The sequence below is a fragment of the Rhamphochromis sp. 'chilingali' genome (assembly GCF_963969265.1).
Source record: "Rhamphochromis sp. 'chilingali' genome assembly, chromosome: 18".
Taxonomy (NCBI): domain Eukaryota; kingdom Metazoa; phylum Chordata; class Actinopteri; order Cichliformes; family Cichlidae; genus Rhamphochromis; species Rhamphochromis sp. 'chilingali'.
The window spans coordinates 3,041,834-3,060,578 of record NC_137945.1 but is presented as its reverse complement, the minus strand read 5'-3'; the positions used below and the strand labels follow the sequence as shown (position 1 = coordinate 3,060,578).

The 18,745-nt window shown below is 42.2% G+C and overlaps 1 protein-coding gene and 1 long non-coding RNA gene across 12 annotated transcripts in view; one reads left to right on the top strand and one right to left on the bottom strand.

The window, feature by feature from the left end:
* LOC308385595 overlaps nt 1-18,745 on the bottom strand; it is a 196,520-nt gene that overhangs the window by 41,063 nt on the left and 136,712 nt on the right. The window lies entirely within an intron of this gene.
* The window catches only part of LOC308385581 (uncharacterized protein), a 61,393-nt gene continuing 49,856 nt past the window's right edge, over nt 7,209-18,745 (top strand). For 2 of the 11 annotated variants that reach the window (XR_013969557.1, XR_013969559.1), the window contains exons 1-4: nt 7,209-7,494; nt 9,410-9,515; nt 10,791-11,639; nt 11,760-12,514. Coding sequence is in view for 1 of the 11 variants with exons in the window: in XM_080864599.1 (XP_080720725.1) it covers nt 9,498-9,515 (18 nt within the window). In the remaining 10 variants the exon portion in view is untranslated. Of the gene's footprint in view, nt 7,495-9,409; nt 9,516-9,617; nt 9,727-10,790; nt 11,640-11,759; nt 12,566-15,022; nt 15,127-18,745 lie in introns of those variants that run through there. The other 9 variants (XR_013969555.1, XR_013969556.1, XR_013969558.1 and 6 more) reach the window with 9 other exon arrangements.

Genomic DNA, 18,745 nt, shown 5'->3' with positions numbered 1-18,745 from the left:
GGAGTTTACCTTGTAATCGGAAGGTTGCTGGTTCGAGCCCCGGCTCGGACAGTCTCGGTCGTTGCGATGGAGTTCTCCACAGTCATCTTACTGTTGGGCCACACAACAACGAACCTCTAGCAACATTCCGTCGTGTTTTGTGTGCTTTTGCAGCATTTTTCTTTTTGCAGCATTTTTCTTTTTGCAGGCGTTTTTCTTTTTGCAGGCGTTTTTCTTTTTGCAGGTGTTTTTCTTTTTGCAGGTGTTTTTCTTTTTGCAGCATTTTTCTTTTTGCAGGCGTTTTTCTTTTTGCAGGTGTTTTTCTTTTTGCAGGTGTTTTTCTTTTTGCAAGTGTTTTCTGAAGTTGCAGTCCATTTGGCCTCTCAGCGCCACCGTATATGTCTGGAGGCTCACATCCGCCAAGGACTGGGTACAAGACTTGGCTATTTTAAAGCCTCCACGTTGTCAATTCTCCATCATTATAACAAAGGTAAGTCAGCTTGAGTACTGCAAGTAAAATGCCTTTGATTTTGCCCGGAACATTCAGATTAGTGCAAACATAAATTCATTCATGAGGGGGAAATTACAGTGAGAACATTTGGAGGCTCTGTTAGATGGATAAAATAGTGAGTTCAGTGCATTGATGTGACATTGGCCTAAAGGATTTAGTCATTCTTTGTGGTTAAAGAAATTGCACTAATTAATTTATATGTATTATGAATAATCCTAATTATACATCTTGCTTCTGTGTTTATGTCCTGTGTAACTTAAAATACATTCTATTTTGGTTTTATACATTGATTAATGACCTGCAGAATCTCTTTATCATGTTAAGTGATTTATAATTCTCACTTAAAGTCGATATTCTCCCTCTCCCTCTTGAAAGTGATTACATCCTTGCATTACATAGTTTAGTTTCATTTTTTGCAGTTGGGTTTCTGAAAAAAACAAACAGGCAGACTTAGAATATAACATGCAGCATTCTATAGATAGATACATTAAAAGTTTTTTTTTTATTACATGCATGTGCTAACTTTCTAAACACTTTGTTACATTTGTTATATATGGATTTGAAAGTAGATAAAAATTGTGTCAGCCTTGGCTCATTAAATTTCTTGTCTTTAAATTAACTTTGTCTGTGTGTTTCAGGTACTGCACTCTCAAAGACTGAATGAACTACCATAAATAATAATAATAATGTGTATGTGTTAGTCCATATTGGGAAATTACTCCTCTGCATTTAACCCATTCACCCAGTGAAGCAGTTGGCAGCCACCAATGCAGCGCCCGGGGAGCAGTGTGTAGGGACGGTACCTTGCTCAGGGGTACCTCAGGGAAAATGCAGATAAGAATGGACCATCTCTAGTGGAAAGTTACTGAGTCACTGATGTTTAGACTAGAATGAGAGAGCTTCTGTAATATAACTGTTAGGGACACTCCACCATTTTGAGATCCGTGTCAACGTGTCTTGCAGGACGCATCTCCCTTCTAGAAGTATTGTGAAATTAAGTGTTAAATGGTTTACTGAGTAGTGTTTTGTCTTTTATTGGATGCCTCTGAGGAATCAGAAGAACTCGGTGAAGTGTTGATATTTAATAATAGATACATAAAAAGATAAATAAAAAAATTACATGTATGTGCTAACGTTCTAAACACTTTATTTGTTACATTTGTGATAAATGAATTTGAAAGTAGATAAAAAACATTTGTGTCAGCCTTGGCTCTATGATTGCCATAATGAATGAATTAAATACACCATTAAATAATTAATTAAATGTGGCAATAATTAATTACATAAATATTTACGACACTTGTAATTAATTATTGACATATTTAATTAATTAATGACACGTTTAATTAATTATTGACACATTTAAATAATTATTTAATGGTGTATTTAATTCATTCATTTTGGCACAGTTGACTCCTTCAGGTCTCACCATGAAATAAATGTATCTGTCAGCCTCACCCATTAAACTCAGGGGGCGGGGTTAACGCTGATCGAGTCAAAACCATTGCTTTGGCCTGGTGGCCATTGTTTTTAGCACACAACAACCGGCACGTGGAAGCTAACAGAACTGCACTTTGAAAAACCCAGTTTGTGTGTCTCCAAATACCATTGTAATATTTTTTTAGCTGACAATGTAGTGGTTTAATCTTCATATGTCTGGTCGGTTTGTCAAGATACAGCCTCTTTACAAAAGTGCTTCGATGATTTCGGAGATGTCTGCCCAGTCTCACGGCAAAGCGTGGGATAGACCCGCTCGCCTCGCAAGTATTCGAGCTTTTATTACCACCGACAAAGCGCAGGCACAGCCGACACAGCTGTAGTAGCCCCCGCTGACTTCTTTTACTGAGGTTATATTTATCGGGGTTTTATTTCCTGATGTTCTTATGTGTCCTACGTGTTTCAGTCGCCAATTCTGAATTAGAATCAGAATCAGAATCAGAATGGGGTTTATTGCCAAATGTTGAGCAGGTTTACAACATTAGGAAATTGCTGCGGTGCTTCAGTGCAAACATGGTGTCATAAATAACACTTAAATAGACATGGAAAAAATAAAAGTAGGGATAAGAATTAAAAGTGCTACGTGGAAAGATATGTGCATGAGATATACATGAGATATATACATGAGAGTAAGAATTAAGAGTGCTACGTTGAAAGATATATACATGAGTGCAGGTGGTGATCAGTGCCAAACATGGAATGATACAGTGAACACAGCGTAGGGTCATGTGTTAGTGGCGGGGACAGTCATATGGTTATTGTTCATGTGTCCAACAGCAGAGGGGAAGAAACTGTTCTTATGGCGAGAGGTTCTGGTGCGAATGGACCGGAGCCTCCTGCCTGAGGGGAGCAGGTCAAACAGACTGTGTCCAGGGTGAGAAGGGTCAGCTGAGATCCGAGCTGCACGCCGCAATGTCCTGGAGGTGTACAGGTCCTGCAAAGATGGGAGTCTGCAGCCAATCACCTTCTCAGCAGAGCGCACAACACGCTGCAGTCTCTGTTTGTCCCTGATAGTGGCTCCAGCGTACCACACGGTGATGGAGGAGGTGAGGATGGACTCGATGATTGCAGTGTAGAACTGCATCATCGTCCGTGTTGGCAGGTTGAATTTCTTCAGCTGCCTCAGGAAGTACATCCTCTGCTGGGCTTTCTTGATGACGGAGGTGATGGTGGGCTCCCACTTCAGGTCCTGGGTGATGGTGGTACCCAGGAAGCGGAATGAGTCCACAGAGGTGATGGGGGTGTCAGTCAGGATGATGGGGGGGAGTGGGGCTGTGTGCTTCCTGAAGTCCACAATAATCTCCACTGTCTTCTGGGCATTCAGCACCAGGTTGTTGTGGCTGCACCAGGACACCAGACGTTCAACCTCCCTCCTGTAGGCAGACTCATCCCCGTCCGAGATGAGTCCGATAACGGTGGTGTCATCTGCAAACTTGATTAGCTTGACAGACTGGTGGGTGGAGGTGCAGCAGTTGGTGTACAGGGAGAAGAGCAGAGGAGAAAGAACACAGCCCTGAGGGGAGCCGGTGCTGATGGTCCGGGAGTCCGAGACATTCTTTCCCAGCCTCACATGCTGCTTCCTGTCCGTCAGGAAGTCAGTGATCCACCGGCAGATGGGATCAGGCACATTCATCTGGGAAAGCTTGTCTCGGAGATGGTCTGGAAGGATGGTGTTGAAGGCAGAGCTGAAGTCCACAAACAGGATCCTGGCGTAGGTTCCTGGGGAGTCCAGATGCTGCAGGATGAAGTGTAGGGCCATGTTGATGGCGTCGTCTACAGACCTGTTGGCTCTATATGCAAACTGCAGGGGGTCCAGGAGGGGGGCCGTGAGGGTCCTGAGATGGGAGAGAACTAGGCGCTCAAAGGACTTCATGACCACAGATGTCAGAGCCACGGGTCTGTAGTCATTTAGTCCAGTGATCCTAGGTTTCTTGGGGACAGGGATTATGGTGGAGGACTTGAAGCAGGCAGGCACATGACATGCCTGCAGTGAGGAGTTGAAAATGCCAGAAAACACTGGGGCCAGCTCGTTTGCACAGTGTCTGAGGGTGGCAGGAGACATGCCGTCTGGGCCGGGAGCTTTCCGAGCATTCAGGTTCTTAAACTGCTTCCTCACATCTGCTTCATGAATATGAAGAGTTGTGGTGGGAGGAGGTGGTGTGAAATCCTCTTTTGTGTGGGGTGAGGAGGGGGGTGTTGTAGGTGAACGGTTTGAAGGTGGTGATGGCTCTATGGAGGGGGGAGAGGTGGGGGAATTAGTGTCCAAAGTGTCTCTATTGTTGGGGCCGTTGGAGGTGTGAAGGCTGCCTGATGGCTCGTCAAAACGACAGTAGAAGTCGTTAAGGGTGTTGGCTAAGAGCAAGTCATCAGTGGAGTGGGGGGTTTTAGGCTTGTAGTTGGTGATATTCCTAAAACCTTTCCACACAGAGGCCGAGTCATTCTCTGAGATCTGCTGCTGCATCTTCTCAGAGTGCTGATGTTTAGCAATGTCCACTTCTTTAGTGAACCTGTACTTGGCCTCTCTGTAGCAGTCCCTGTCTCCGCTTCTGAACGCCTTTCTCTTTTCCAGCCACAGCTTTTTGAGTTTAGGAGTAAACCAGGGTTTGTCATTGTTATAACTCACCCTGGTGCGTGATGGCACAATGCTGTCCTCACAGAAGTGGATATAGGAGGTGACAGTGTCCGTAAACTCGTCCAAGCTGTTAGAAGCAGCCTTCATTGTGTCCCAGTCTGTAGACTCCAAACACGTGCGAAGCTCCTCCACAGCCTCGTTGCTCCACAGTTTTTTAGTCCTCACGACAGGTTTGGAGAGCTTCAGCCTCGGTCTGTACGCGGGGATTAGGTGGATCATGACGTGGTCAGAAAGTCCGAGTGAAGCGCGGGGCACCGCGCGATAGGCCCCGCTGATCGTGCTGTAACAGTGGTCCAATGTCCTCTCCTCTCTGGTCGGGCATTTAATATACTGCTTGTATTTTGGAAGCTCATGGCTCAGATTGGCTTTGTTAAAGTCCCCAAGAGCAATGATGAGAGAGTCCGGGAATGTCCGCTCCATGTGCAGTATCTGCTCCGCGAGTGCGCACTGAGCTGCCTGCGCATCTGCGTCTGGCGGGATGTAAACAGCGGCCAGGATGAATGAAGCAAACTCCCGCGGAGAATAAAACGGTTTGCAGTGAATAAAAAGGTATTCCAGAGAGGAAGAGCAGTGCTGAGCAATCACTGTCACATCTGTGCATCAGCCACTATTGATGTAGAAGCAGAGACCTCCACCTTTGGACTTACCGGAGAGAGCGGCCTGCCGGTCCGCGCGCAGCAGATGAAAGCCCTCCAGTTTGAGCGCGCAGTCTGGGATGTTCTCACTGAGCCACGACTCCGTAAAACATAAGACACAGGAGGAGGCAACGTCTCTGTTCATGCTTCTCATCAGGGCCAGTTCGTCAATCTTATTCCCGAGTGAGCGAACATTAGAAAGGAAGATCCCAGGAAGAGCGGTTCGCAGTCCGCGTCTCCTCAAACGCACGAGTGCGCCGGCTCGCTTCCCTCTCTTTTGGCGTCTCGCTTTCCTGGTCAGAGTCAGCAGTAAATCTGCCGCAGATGCGACAAATATTGGAAATAAATCCACAGGCGTTGTAGTCCTGTAGTTAAGGAGCTCTTCTCTGGTGTACGAATATCCAGAGGAGTGCCCAGACACAGAAGAAATGCACAAAAACAAAACAAAAGTAACGCACTGAAGCACCAGGGCGACCATCCGCGGCGCCATCTTGGTTATATATATCTAACTATCTAACGAATTATAACTAACATTAAAAACATGTTTAAGGAGGAGAGAGAGAAAATAAATTCGATTAACATCTGATGTTTGGGTTTTTGTTCAGTAATCAGCGTGACCTGTGTATAAACGCATAAAAGAGATAACGTTGGTGTTTCCGTCATGTAGTAACTGCTAGCTTTAACTGTACAAAGGTTGTTCGACACTATGAAACACATACAGACTTCATGATGTTCGGCTAATATTTTTATTGTGAATATTAATCATGAGGGTAAACGGACCTGTACACCACAGAGTGAAGTCAGCATATCCACGATATCTTCAGCTCTATGAGTTAACACAGTTTCCCAGCTGACTAATCTAACGGCCATCTACGAATATGTCACGGGTCATATCAATATGATTTTACAGAAAATCATCCTTATTACTGCCAACTATTCCAGAGACGTGAAAATCTACACCATAAAGAACAAAAAAATATAGCAGTCTAACGCAACACTGTAACAAAGATGAACCGTCAGTTTGTCACAGATCAAAGTGTGAATGAAAGTGATTGGTTGAACAGGTGTCCGTGATGTGTGTTTTCTGCATTTTCATCAGCATAAGAGACTCAGCAGCAGATTAGAATAACATTTATACATTTAATAAATCACCAAATGAATACACGATCTAACCTGTTCCGACAATTTGAGTTTGTGTTCTCTCAGCTGCAGACTCGCTGCTGTTTAAATGTTTGAGAGGAAGATTAGATATAATGCAAACATCAAGCTGTGTGCCGGTGATTGAACATGAGCACTTTTGCAAACATGTTCTATGTTGACAACCTGACCAGACGTGAAGATTACGTTGCGACATTCGCAGCTAAAACACTATTAAAAGTGTAGTTGGTGACAGAAAAACGGGGTATTTTAAAACTACACCACCACCATTGCTGCATGTGATTTGAAATGCATTCTGGGATACCTGGCTGCCCCAAGTCTACACAAGCAATCGATTATCTAGGATCGACCTGTCTTGACTTACTTTGCACGGCAACCAATCAAATGTTAGAGAAGCTGCATGGCAGCGTTAACCCCGCCCACTTGGTTTGATGGGTGAGGCTGACAGATAAAATTATTTCAAGGAGCGAGATAAAGGGGACTAAAGTGCCAAAATGAATTAAATAAATAAATCATTAAATAATTAATTAATTAAAACTGTCAATAATTATTAATTAATTAACTACATGTGTCGTAAATATTTATGTAATTAATTATTGCCACATTTAAATATTATTTAATGGTGTATTAAATTAATTCATTTTGGCAGTCCTGGCGTTCCATATTGGCTCATTAAAGTTCTTGTCTTTAGATTAACTTTGTCTGCGTGTAGTCGTGATACAGCCAGCGACGCTGTGCAACTAAGTCACGTGACCAGAAACCAACAAGTCACGACAGAGCAGGAAGAAGGGGGCGGAGCAAAGTGTGCGTGCAGGAGAGGAGTCGAGCAGAGAGAGCTGCTTTTTCATGAAACGGGAGTAAAGTAGTGAACTTAGAGGAGAGAAACAAACTAAAGCATCGATCATAAACCACTACCAACGTCCTGATCGATATCTGCATCGATCTGCCCACCCTTGTCTCCTGGATCGTAGCTGAGATCAGCGTGAACCACGTGGGTCTCTGCTCCCTGATCTGTTTCCTGTGTTTGGAAAGAGTTGCAGCTTCATCGCGGAGTTTCTCTCGGTTTGTGGGCTCATCTAAAGGTAAGCACCGAGCTAACTTTACTGTGAGTTCAGTTCATGTTGAGTTTAGCTCCTGAATGAGGTCTTCTGCTGCTCTCCTCGGTGTCTGTTCACAGTTTATTGTGAACACGTTGAGAGAAGAGTGAGAGAGTGTTTGGAGAAAAACACCAACTAATCATTAGCTCAGCATGCTGGCAGAAGTTGGAGCAGAAAAGTCTTTTCATTGTCCCTGCAGCTGTTTTTCTGCCTGCACCAAACCTCTACAGCCTCATTTCTATTTGAAGTGATAACAGGAAGTCAGAGCGATCTGCTGCAGTATCAGGGTCACTATAACTTTATTGTCCAGCTGCTGTGGATGAACACATGAGAGGAAGTGAACTCCTACAAAGTCTCATTTTAATGAGTGTGGCTGCTGTAAAGTGATGCACAGGAAGATGTTAACAAAAACTAATGAAACAGATGAAAGTAAACAGTGTTCATATTTGAAAGCACAGAGAAAAAAAATATATTGTGGTGGTTAATGTGCAGCTCTTGGTGATTTGGGAGAAGAAGAATGTTTTTATCGTGTTGTGGATTGAATGTTGGATTTTATTTTTATTTGTTGTTTACAGAAAACAGAAGTTTTGTCCACTTGTGGTTTACGATGGAGACTTTGAGTCTGGTCCAGCTGCCTTTTGGGGGTTCTGTCTCTTAAAGAGTATTTACATCTCTCATGTAGGGAGGGAGGACCCATGGAGGATGCAGACACTGTGAAGTAGTGATGAGGTCCAGGACATGTTTTATAATCACGGGGGTTGCTGAAGGTGTTGAAAGTCTTGGGTGGGGGGTAACAGGTCATTGTTGGTAGAATCCACAGCAGGAGCTGTTCAGGCTGTTGGTGTGCATTGTTGGTGCAGTGGGGTCTTTAGGTTTGTGGTTGGTTCACGTTCTGAGTGTTTTTCAGACAGAAGCAGAGTCGTTAGATGAAAACAGGTTTGGGAAAGTCTGAGGAACTTGGAAAGAAAAGTGTCTGGACTTCTTTAAGTTGCTTGAAGACATTTCACCTCTCACCCGAGAAGCTTCTTCAGTTCTAAGGTCAGATGGCGGAGATTCTCAGATTTAAACCCTAAAAGGACCCCCTGATGATCCTCTACCTAATCACATGAGCCAAGGTGTGAAAATGGGTGTGGGTCACAATCAGCCAGGTCATTGTGAAACCTGGCCCCACCCTATCATGTGATTTCCTGAGGTCAGATGGCCCAGGATGTGAGTGGGCGTTAAGGCGTCTTATAAAGAAAGTGACTGGACTTCTTGTGTGGCTCGGTGCTGTCCCTGTTAAAGAGCCAAGAGCCTTTCTTTCCACTTCCTCCATGTAAAGTTTGGCTACAATGGGACACACTGGGGAGCTCACAGCACATCCATGTTTGTGTCTGTAGAAACCTTCGTTGTATTTAAAATATGTGGTGGTAAGGCAGAGGTCTAACAGTGTGCAGACCTGATCAGGGTGAAGCTGGTTCTGGTTTTAAGGAGCTGTCTTGATGTAGTTGTTTCCTGACAGTCTCCACTGCCTCGGTTGGAGGTGTACAAGTGAAAAGTGAGACCACATCAAAGGACACTCTGGTTTCATCTGGATCAAGTGTAAGTTTGTGGACCCACAAGTGGAGCTAGGATGGTGATGTGTTTTTGCTGCTACCAATGAGTCTGAGTGGGACTCCATCTTTGTGTATCTATGGAAGTCCATATATACAGGGTGCAGCATCCACCGGGTAAAGGTGGTGGTATGCAGGGAGCTCAGTGGCTTTTTTCAAGTTCTTGTTGCAGCTGATGACTTTCTTTTTGCTTCTGGGGTTTCACCTTGAAGCTTCATAGGTATTGTTGTCACTGAGTGTAGTAATGTTTATTTGCTCTGCTTCTTCTTGTCAGGGATAAAATACATATCTATACTTTTGTGTCCCAGCTGAGTAACAGGAGGAGAAGAGTCTGGTGGAGCAGCAGAGGAACAGTTTCAGCCATTTGGACTCAGCTCAGCCACTACAGAGGAAACAATGACTTCAACACAGGAGGTGAGAAAAGTATCTCAGCTACACTGTTATTGAAACTGTGTGCACAGCTGGTTGTTAACAGCAGCTTTATCTTTTCCATCCTGGGCTCCTCCACACATACAGAATGTACTTCATAAACAGAAACCACAGAATCCCCAAAAGTTGACTCTGTTCATTTTGATGTAGCGTTTCCAGTTGCAGATGATCCGTCACCACCAAGTCATTGGTTCAGGTATGTGGATGACACCTGGGTGAAAATCAAACTCAGCACGTACCACATTGCAGGCATCACATTAACTCGGTGCACCGACACATCAAATTCACCAGGGAGGATATGAAAAGTGGCAGGTTAGCCTTCTTAGCCTGTGAGATTTCTATCAGTAATGGGGGACATCTAAAAGCTGATGTTTACCCTAAACCTACGCATACAGATCAGTATTTAAGGTTTGACTCTCATCATCCACTGGAGCATGAACACAGAGCAAACACCATCCCTACTGACACAACGGCCAGGAAGTAGAAGAATATGCCATCAAGAAGCCCCTGAGTAAATGTGGTTATTCTAGCTGGACATTTGTCAAAACTGGGAAGGCACCTAAAGAAAGTTCCAGCTGATCCAGGTGAGAAGGACAACCGCTGCCTATGTAAAAACTCGATGTGATCCCATTTGTGTCAGGAGTATCGGAACCGCAGAGACTCATTTTTTCAAAACATCTTGGTGGCTTTTAAACCCCAAAACACGCTGCTCCAAAAATTGGTCCACCCCAAGGATCGGGTCCCCAGACACAAACAGAGTAAAACAACCTCTGGCTAAGAGGATGGCACAACACAGAAGAGCTGCTTCGTTAGGTCAGGACTCTGAAGTCTATTTAAACCTACAGGCAGGACAGGGAGGAACTCTGGTTTGAGTCAAGGAGGCCATTTACGTGAAAAGGGAAAGACCATCTCTGAATCGAGGAGGGGACCTAAGTATTACGCTGAAAAAAACCACAGAAGTTACAAGAAAATATAAAGATCATATTTAATCAGCACACATTGAAACAATAGCATCAGTTGAACTCACAATTTTTCATCAAGTAAAAGATTTTTTTCCCGTGATCAATATTTCTTCAATAATGTCATTTTAATTCCAACTCTCATTGTAGCACATCATTGTAATGTGATAGTATTACCAGAAGGTGGTGGCAACACACCTACGACGTGTTTGTTGACATCTTTGATTCCACTAATGGAGTTTCAGTTTGTTCCACGACTGCATTTCACTCACTGCCTCTGTTTGTATCTCTGTCACTGCAGGACCAACACGGAGCGAGAAGTCAGCGCTCTCAGGAGGCCGACAAACCTCACAGAAGAACTGGACGGAAAAACTACAGCTGTGATGACTGTGGGAAGGGTTTTATCCGGGCCGACAGCTTAAAAAGACACAAACTCATCCACAGTGGAGTAAAAGCACACAGCTGTGACTTGTGTGGAACATCTTTTGCCCTGCCTGAAAATTTAAAAACACACCAAGTCATCCACAGTGGAGTTAAAGCACACAGCTGTGACTTGTGTGGAAAATCTTTTAACCTAGCTGGAAACTTAAAAACACATCAACTTACCCACAGTGGAGTTAAAGCACACAGCTGTGAGTTGTGTGGAAAATCTTTTAACCTAGCTGCAAACTTAAAAAGACACCAACTCATCCACAGTGGAGTTAAAGCACACAGCTGTGACTTGTGTGGAAAGTCTTTTAGCCTGGCTGAAAGCTTAAAAACACATCAACTCATCCACAGTGAATTTAAAGCATACTGCTGTGACTTGTGTGGAAAGTCTTTTACCCTGGCTATAAGCTTAAAAAGACACCAACTCACCCACTCTGGAATTAAGGCGTACAGCTGTGACATTTGTGGAAAAAATTTCAGCCAGCCAGGCAGCCGAAATATTCACCTACGGATTCACACTGGAAATGATGTTTACTGCTGTGATCAGTGTGGGAAACACTTTACAACAGCCACACAGTTACAGCGCCACATGTTTACCCACACTGAAGAAAGACCTTATAAATGTGACCTGTGTGATAAGACTTTTAAGTCTCCACGTCACCTGGAAAAACACCAACACGTCCACACCAGAAAATAACTCTACAAGTGCAGTTACTGTGAGGTATGTATTTATATTTTATTCCTGAATTTTAGCCTGAGTGTAACAAGTCTGATTAGGTGACGTTCAGGATCCAAATGTTGAAGGACTGACTTACTCTGTCTTTGTGTCTTTGTTTTGAAGCAGAGCGACACAGATGGATCCAGTTCTCAACCCTGTCGTCACTGTGGTGGTGGGAAAGAGTTTCACTGTGACCTTTGTGGAAAAACCCTCAGTGATCAAGAGAGACTAATAAGACATCAACGTAGACACACTGGAGACAAAATGAGCTACTGCAAAGAATGTGGGAGAGGTTTCACCACATCAAGTGCATTAAAAAACATGAACTCTGTCATAGTGGGGTCAAAAAGCACGTGTGTGACCAGTGTGGGTCAACCTTCATTACTGCAGTGCAGATAACATTAAAGTGCATAAACGCGTCCACACAGGAGACACCATACAAGTGCAGACACTGTGACATAAGCTTCTCGTGTTCAGGTAATCGTAACGTTCATGAACGTACACACATTGAACTTCAGCTGTGACCAGTGTGACAAGAACTTCAGACTCCACACACAAATGATCCCAAGCTGTAAATAAATGTGCAAAAACATTCACTTCATTATCTGCTCTGTGCAAACATCATCTGAACTTTACTGTTTTGGAGGGGGCAAACACAGTGTACAGATGACTGTTAACATGTGCTTGTCAGGCACTCTTTTTGGCTGTCGTGGTTTACACTTTACACTCTTTCATCTTCCTTCGTTTCTCACCTGTACCAACCATTGACTCTCATGGTCATTTTCCCCTCTCTCACGCTCACACACAACAGGAGGGGCAGCCCCACACATTCTCCCTGCAACACGGACTGTACGACCCACGAGGCTACATCGTTAAAGGTCTGTGCCTGTAACACTCTGCTCATATTGTCTTCATATTACTTTTTTTTTTTTAAATAATAATTTAAAAAAAAAATTCTTCACGTCGATATGCGGGCCCTGAGTTTGAGACCCGTTTTAATCTTTGTTCCCTTAGAACATTAGTAGTTGTACTTTTTACTGTATTATAAAAGTTATAGGAATGTGTTTTTACCAAACTAATATTGTATCAAAACTGTCGAGATGTGTGTGTGTATATATATATATATATATGTGTGTGTGTGTGTGTGTGTGTGTGTGTGTATGTATATATATATATATATATATATATATATATATATATATATATATATATATATATATATATATATATATATATATATATATATATATATATATATATATATATATATATTTATTTATTTATTAGGGGTGCAACGATATTCGTATCGATATTGAACCGTTCGATACAGTGCTTTCGGTTCGGTACGCATATGTATCGAACAATACAACATTTGTAATTTATTTTATCAACTTTCCTTCTGACGATGCTGTCTGTGTTGAGCGCTCAGTGAATCTGTGTTCGACTACTCCGCCTAGGCTGCACTGTCGAGCGCAGATCCACTGAGCGCTCAACACAGACAGCATAGTCAGAAGGAAGAGCGCAGGGCAAGCTAGCAAGACAGGGAACACAACGAATATGACTGCACATTTACGCGACATCATCCTAGTGCAAAGACAAAAACAACAAGCATGCTACTAACTTTAGCCGAGTCATTTAGACAGCTGTTAGCACAGGATTCTCCTTATGCTGCTGAGAATATAGCCCAGAAGAAGCGGATAGTATGGCTTTTATTTTGGAAAGAGCCATTTCTCTGTAATAAACTCTCTTTTCCAAAGATGAGTGATTCCTCAATCAGATACAGGGCTCGCAATATCGCTAGCCCGACGTCCCGGAGCTAGCGATTTTTTTCAGTCGGGCTACCAAAATCTATCTCTGCCCTGCCCGTCGGGCTATTGTAGGAAAAATATATGTCAATGCTTTTGCATTCTTTCGGAAATGTAGCTGGGTAATTATGTCATTGGCATCGGTGAGCCACTGTCAATATGTGACATATTGAAATGCGTTTGAATTTGCGCTTGTTTTTTTGCTTTCACTTTGTAATGACAGCACTGATCTGTGAGTGATGATAATTTGTGCACCAATTCCTCTGACATCGTCTTATTAATCGTTAGCTTACTATGCAAACATGACAAGTGAAATCTCCCGCAGCAAGCTTAAACATGTGAGAGGTTGATCGCGCAGAGAATCGCTGAGCTTATGTGAGTGCGTGTGTAAAAGCAGCAGGATATATATTTGACTACGATGACCTGGATGACTGAGAACCTTCACAGACAGATATATATTTCAGTTCTGCTGAGCCAAATAAGACAGGTCAGGGTGAAGAAGTGACAGCCAAAGAAAAGCTTACCACAAAACGGAGAAGTTATGACAAATGAGACTATAAGGCAAAAAGAAAGTGCAGCTTTATGGTTTCATGGACAAAAGAATTTCTGTGGCTGCAATATGACGAGCTAAATAACCAGGGCTGCACATAAGTGGTCCGCAGGTGCGCATTCGCTGTCAAAATAAAAAACACGCACAAGGGTTAGGGTTAAATTTAAAAACTGTACTTTTGAGTTAAAATATATATTTATAATTTTAATAAATGACAAAAATGCATGAACATTTTTTTGTATCGAAAAAATATCGAACCGTGAATTTTGTGTATCGTTGCACCCCTAATATATATATATACACATACACACACATCAATGTCTTTCATTTGACGTTTCTCAGTTTTTAAAATGTACTTGTTTTTCATGTATTCATTTTATGTGTTACCTCAGTTACACTTTAATCCTTTTTCATATTTAATATTCTACTGTGGTAATCCTTGTTCTTAGATTCCTTCCTCCCAGAACTCCAAATAATTTCACACCAGTTGCCCTTAAAGCTTCCAATATGAATTAAATCCGTCAGCTGTCTTTGAAACAACAACTGCTGTGACTTTATGTCCAGAAAAAAGAATCTCAAGCTAAACTGGTGTTGGGCTGTACTTCCATGTAATACCAGGTTGTACCAGAAGGTGGAGCAGTGCTCCAAGAGCACGTTCTTATTCACAATGGCAGCAAAGAAATGTTAAAAGCAGCACACATCAGGGTCGTTTTAAAGATAGCAGATGACTCCTTTTAGTTCATTCAAATTCTATCAAACCTCTACTTTTGGCTGCTCCTTTCACTTTAGTGTATTTACAATATCCTTGAAGTCTACGTGTTGTTTTTTAATGAATTCATTTTGATCCACGTGTTCTGTAGCTGTTTTCTTGTTGATTTGAAGTTTGGATTATGAAATCCTGATACTGTTAAATCATTAGTTATATCTGATGAACTGTGCAAAGTTTGTAGGGTGTGAAAAATAAAGAAATGGTCTCACAACAAGTAGTTTGAGCCATGATTTCAGATTCAAACTAATTTAACTGTTCTCAGTATCACAGATGGAGGTTTATCAGAGGAGGAGACTTAGCTGTTTTCCACTCACACTGACCAGGCAGCTCATTAAAAACTCTGGATCGATCTTCCAGGACAAAAAGGTCATAAAATGTTACATTTTTCTCAAACACTTGCTGTGAGTATGAAGTTCGCTGGGGGTGTGTTTAAGATGCTTAAAGGATGAGTTTTCCTTCCAAAGTGCAAACAAACTGTGTGCTTGTTAAAACCTGAAGTGAGATTACAGGAGAGTAAGTTGAGAAACAAAAGTATCTGGGGTGTGGTGTGGCAAGAAGATACTCTGAAACAGAAAATCAAAGTATTGGAGCAGGTTTTACCGTGACCAATCAAAGAAAGCCCGGCAATTCCAAAAGCATCTTTGCCCCTTTTACCATTAATAGATGTAAAGTTTGAGTGCATATGCATGAACCTCATCCAGCTATTACACAGAGGGCACATGGATATCGCTTTGTATTAGTTCTGGTCAATTATGCACCACAATATCCCAAAGCAGTGCCACTGTGCAGGATTTCTGCAAAAAGTGTGGCATAGGCTTTCATTTCATGCCCAGAGTTGGTATCCCCAAAGAGATACTTACTGAGAGTGATGGGTTGGTGGAGCAGCTGAATAAGACTTTAAATTCCATGATTCACAAGAGGAATAGACTCTAATACAGACAGCACTCAGAGACACAGGGACTGAGAGCAAAAAAGACTTTTATTACAGAGTGCGTGCAAGGGGCACTCAGCAAGTTAACCATAAACTGAAGTAGAGTAACAAAGCAAACTATGAATCTACACTAAAAATACTCTTATGGAACACTATGAACTTATAGTATACTGTGAGTAATTGAGCTGGATGAGACAAGGGAAGCAAAACTAGAAACACTGACATGAGACACGGACCTTCAAAATAAAGCCGGAAACACACTGACTGAACTCTAGACATGTAAACTTAACAGCAACTGGGGAGACAGAACATGGGAACATGAAACATGGTACAAAAAGTCACAGTAGACACAACATGGAACACAGGGAAGCCATATTACAAAACCTAAGAACTAAACCAGAATCGTGACACACGGTAACTTCCAGTGCAGGACCCCTGAGGAGTGGGGCGGAATTTTTACGATCACTGTAAATGAGGGGAACGGGTGTAAGCTGGGATTTTGGAAGCTGATCCAAAGTGTATGTAGCAAATTGCAAACAGTCTTACTTTTATTCAGGTGGAGGCAAAGCACAGAGGAGTAGGTGGTCCGGGTGTGGAGAAGAGGTAATCCTGAGGAGTGAGTTTGTTAAAGTCAGAGTGTTGGGCAGGGAGGCAGGCGAACATGAGTGGGAAGCTGCAAGTAGACCAGCAATTGAACCAAAGAAGGTTATGACAGTGACTCAGCAACATCCAGAGGTTTTCTGTGAGCAGAAAGTACAGAGGTCAAACACACGAAAAACTCTGTTGTTTGCAGTGCAGGAGGCCTCCACGGGATTTTGTGCCTTTGCGTTGCATCATCTGGCCATCAGCGGCAGCAGCACCTGCACAACAGTGGGGCTAGACTCTGATTATTTTCACTGGGAGACAAAGTTCTTGTAGTTTACTCCCTTCTGCTAACTTGAAAGAGGTGAGGCAGTTCTTGGAACTGACTGGTTACAACCACCAGTTTGTGGCCGGCTTTCTAGAGCTGACCAGTCCCTTAATTTAATTAATTCTTATGGAGATTTACTGCAATTGGCTATAAGTGCTATCAGATTCATTTAGAGCTTACTGTAACTCACTAAATTTCTTTGAGATTGTTGACAGTCCCATCAGATTGAATTCAAAATTTCCAGAAATCCATCTTTGTTTGATTTCAATATCACAGACATCCTGCATAAACAAACAGCTGCTTCAGTGTTTGCAGATGACATTAGTGACCATTGCAACAGTCAAAAGCAGAATTCATGATCCATTTCATCTTGATTGGAAAAGAATTTATCTCATACCAGATATGGAATCTGCCTGGAAATTATTTTATGAAGAACAGGATATTTTAGTGATATTACACAAATGGAAGAAAGCAGTCTTACATATTTGTTTAATATGTGCATTGAAGGACATGTCCTGGTCAGAATTACTGAAAGGTTCCTCACAGTGTTGCTGGAGGCCAAGGTAATGCCATCCAGAAAACAAGTAAATCCTTATTTGGTTCAGTGGAAAGACAAGCTGTTCCAATTGCTTTCCAATGGTGAAAGTCTTGATGGATGGCTGCTCTGAGGAAAGGCAGCTCAGAAACTTTACCAGCGGGACACATTATTGTGTGCCTCAACTTCACTGGGTTTTTCAGTCTTTTATCACAAGCTACTCTGCCTTTTTTTTACTTTCATTGGTTAGGTTTATGGATTAGAGATCTGATGTAGATTATGATATTAACATTTTGGGACACATCGTCAGCAGTGGACCTTGGATTAATTGGGTGTTTCGGCCATTATGACTAGACACCCTCATCCAGGGAGGCCCTGCCAGGGTTGATCAGGCCAAGGAGTGTCTCACATATTAAATTGTTATTTCTCTTCTACTTTCTTCTGTTTAGTTTTCTACAATTTTTCTATCAATTCACTGCAAAATGAGAAGTAATACTTACCTTATTGATATTTAGGAGCCTCACTTCTTTGAAGGGATAGAAAAGGTGATAGAGAGAAGTAAGACAAAAGAGACAAGATAGGAGAGAGCAGACCCAGATCTGGCATCCCACATCTCCGTGCCAGATCGGGCTGTACGCTTTATCTCCCCGCTGCTTCATTCAGCAGGGCAACTTGCACGTGAGAAATAAATAAAATAAAGTTTAGCCACAGCCAGTGAGTGGTCCTCTCAGCAGTGTTAGCTAATTCTCTTATAGCCTGCTGTTGCACCTGTCCTCTGATTCCAATCTCTCTAAGCAGTTTTGCTGTTGTACTGCTGATAAAACTGGCACAGAGCTTCCTCCAAGCATTACAAAAGATTCACATCAAACTTATTACAAAGTGCTCGTGAGCACTCCTTTAGTTTGAACCCAGTGACAGTATGAAGTTATTATGAAGTTTGCTGCCCTGTCACAATCACCATGCTTCATCAACATTGTATGATGTTTGTGAATTTTGCTTTCCACCGTTGTTTTGTTTGTTTTGTTGATTAAATCAACCAAATGCAGCTTTCACAGTTTTTCACGTGTTGTGAAACTGTGATCTTTGGAGATGTGGAACGTAAATGTGTTTGTCCGAAAAAAACACTTTGGGTCAACTTCTGCTGTTTTAAATGTGCTACATAAATAAGAATAATTTGACTAGAAAAACAAAAAGTGTTTTTATGTTCAGACATCTTTATTCTTAACGTATTTGTAACGTTAAAAGTTTGATTTATTCCATTCCATTAAAATAATTAATTTCACATCTTTTATTGGGATTAATATAGTTTTAATATGAGCTTTCAGTTTATAACTTCCCAGAACACTCCAGCTCACAGGTTACTCTGCTCCAAGCATTTCCACAAAGGTCAGTCTGCTGTTGTAGTTATCATAACATAATTGTTGATGTGGTTACAAATAAGTCTTTATTTGAATTGAATTTGTTGGGCTATGCTGCTTTGTTCACGGTGGCTTTGCGGCCTAATGTTTGTTGTGTTTTGTAAGAAAACCAGCCTACAAAATGCAGGAATGTGATCCAGACTGGCGCCCTCTATCAACCTGGTCATGCACAGTTTAAAGCTGCTACTACA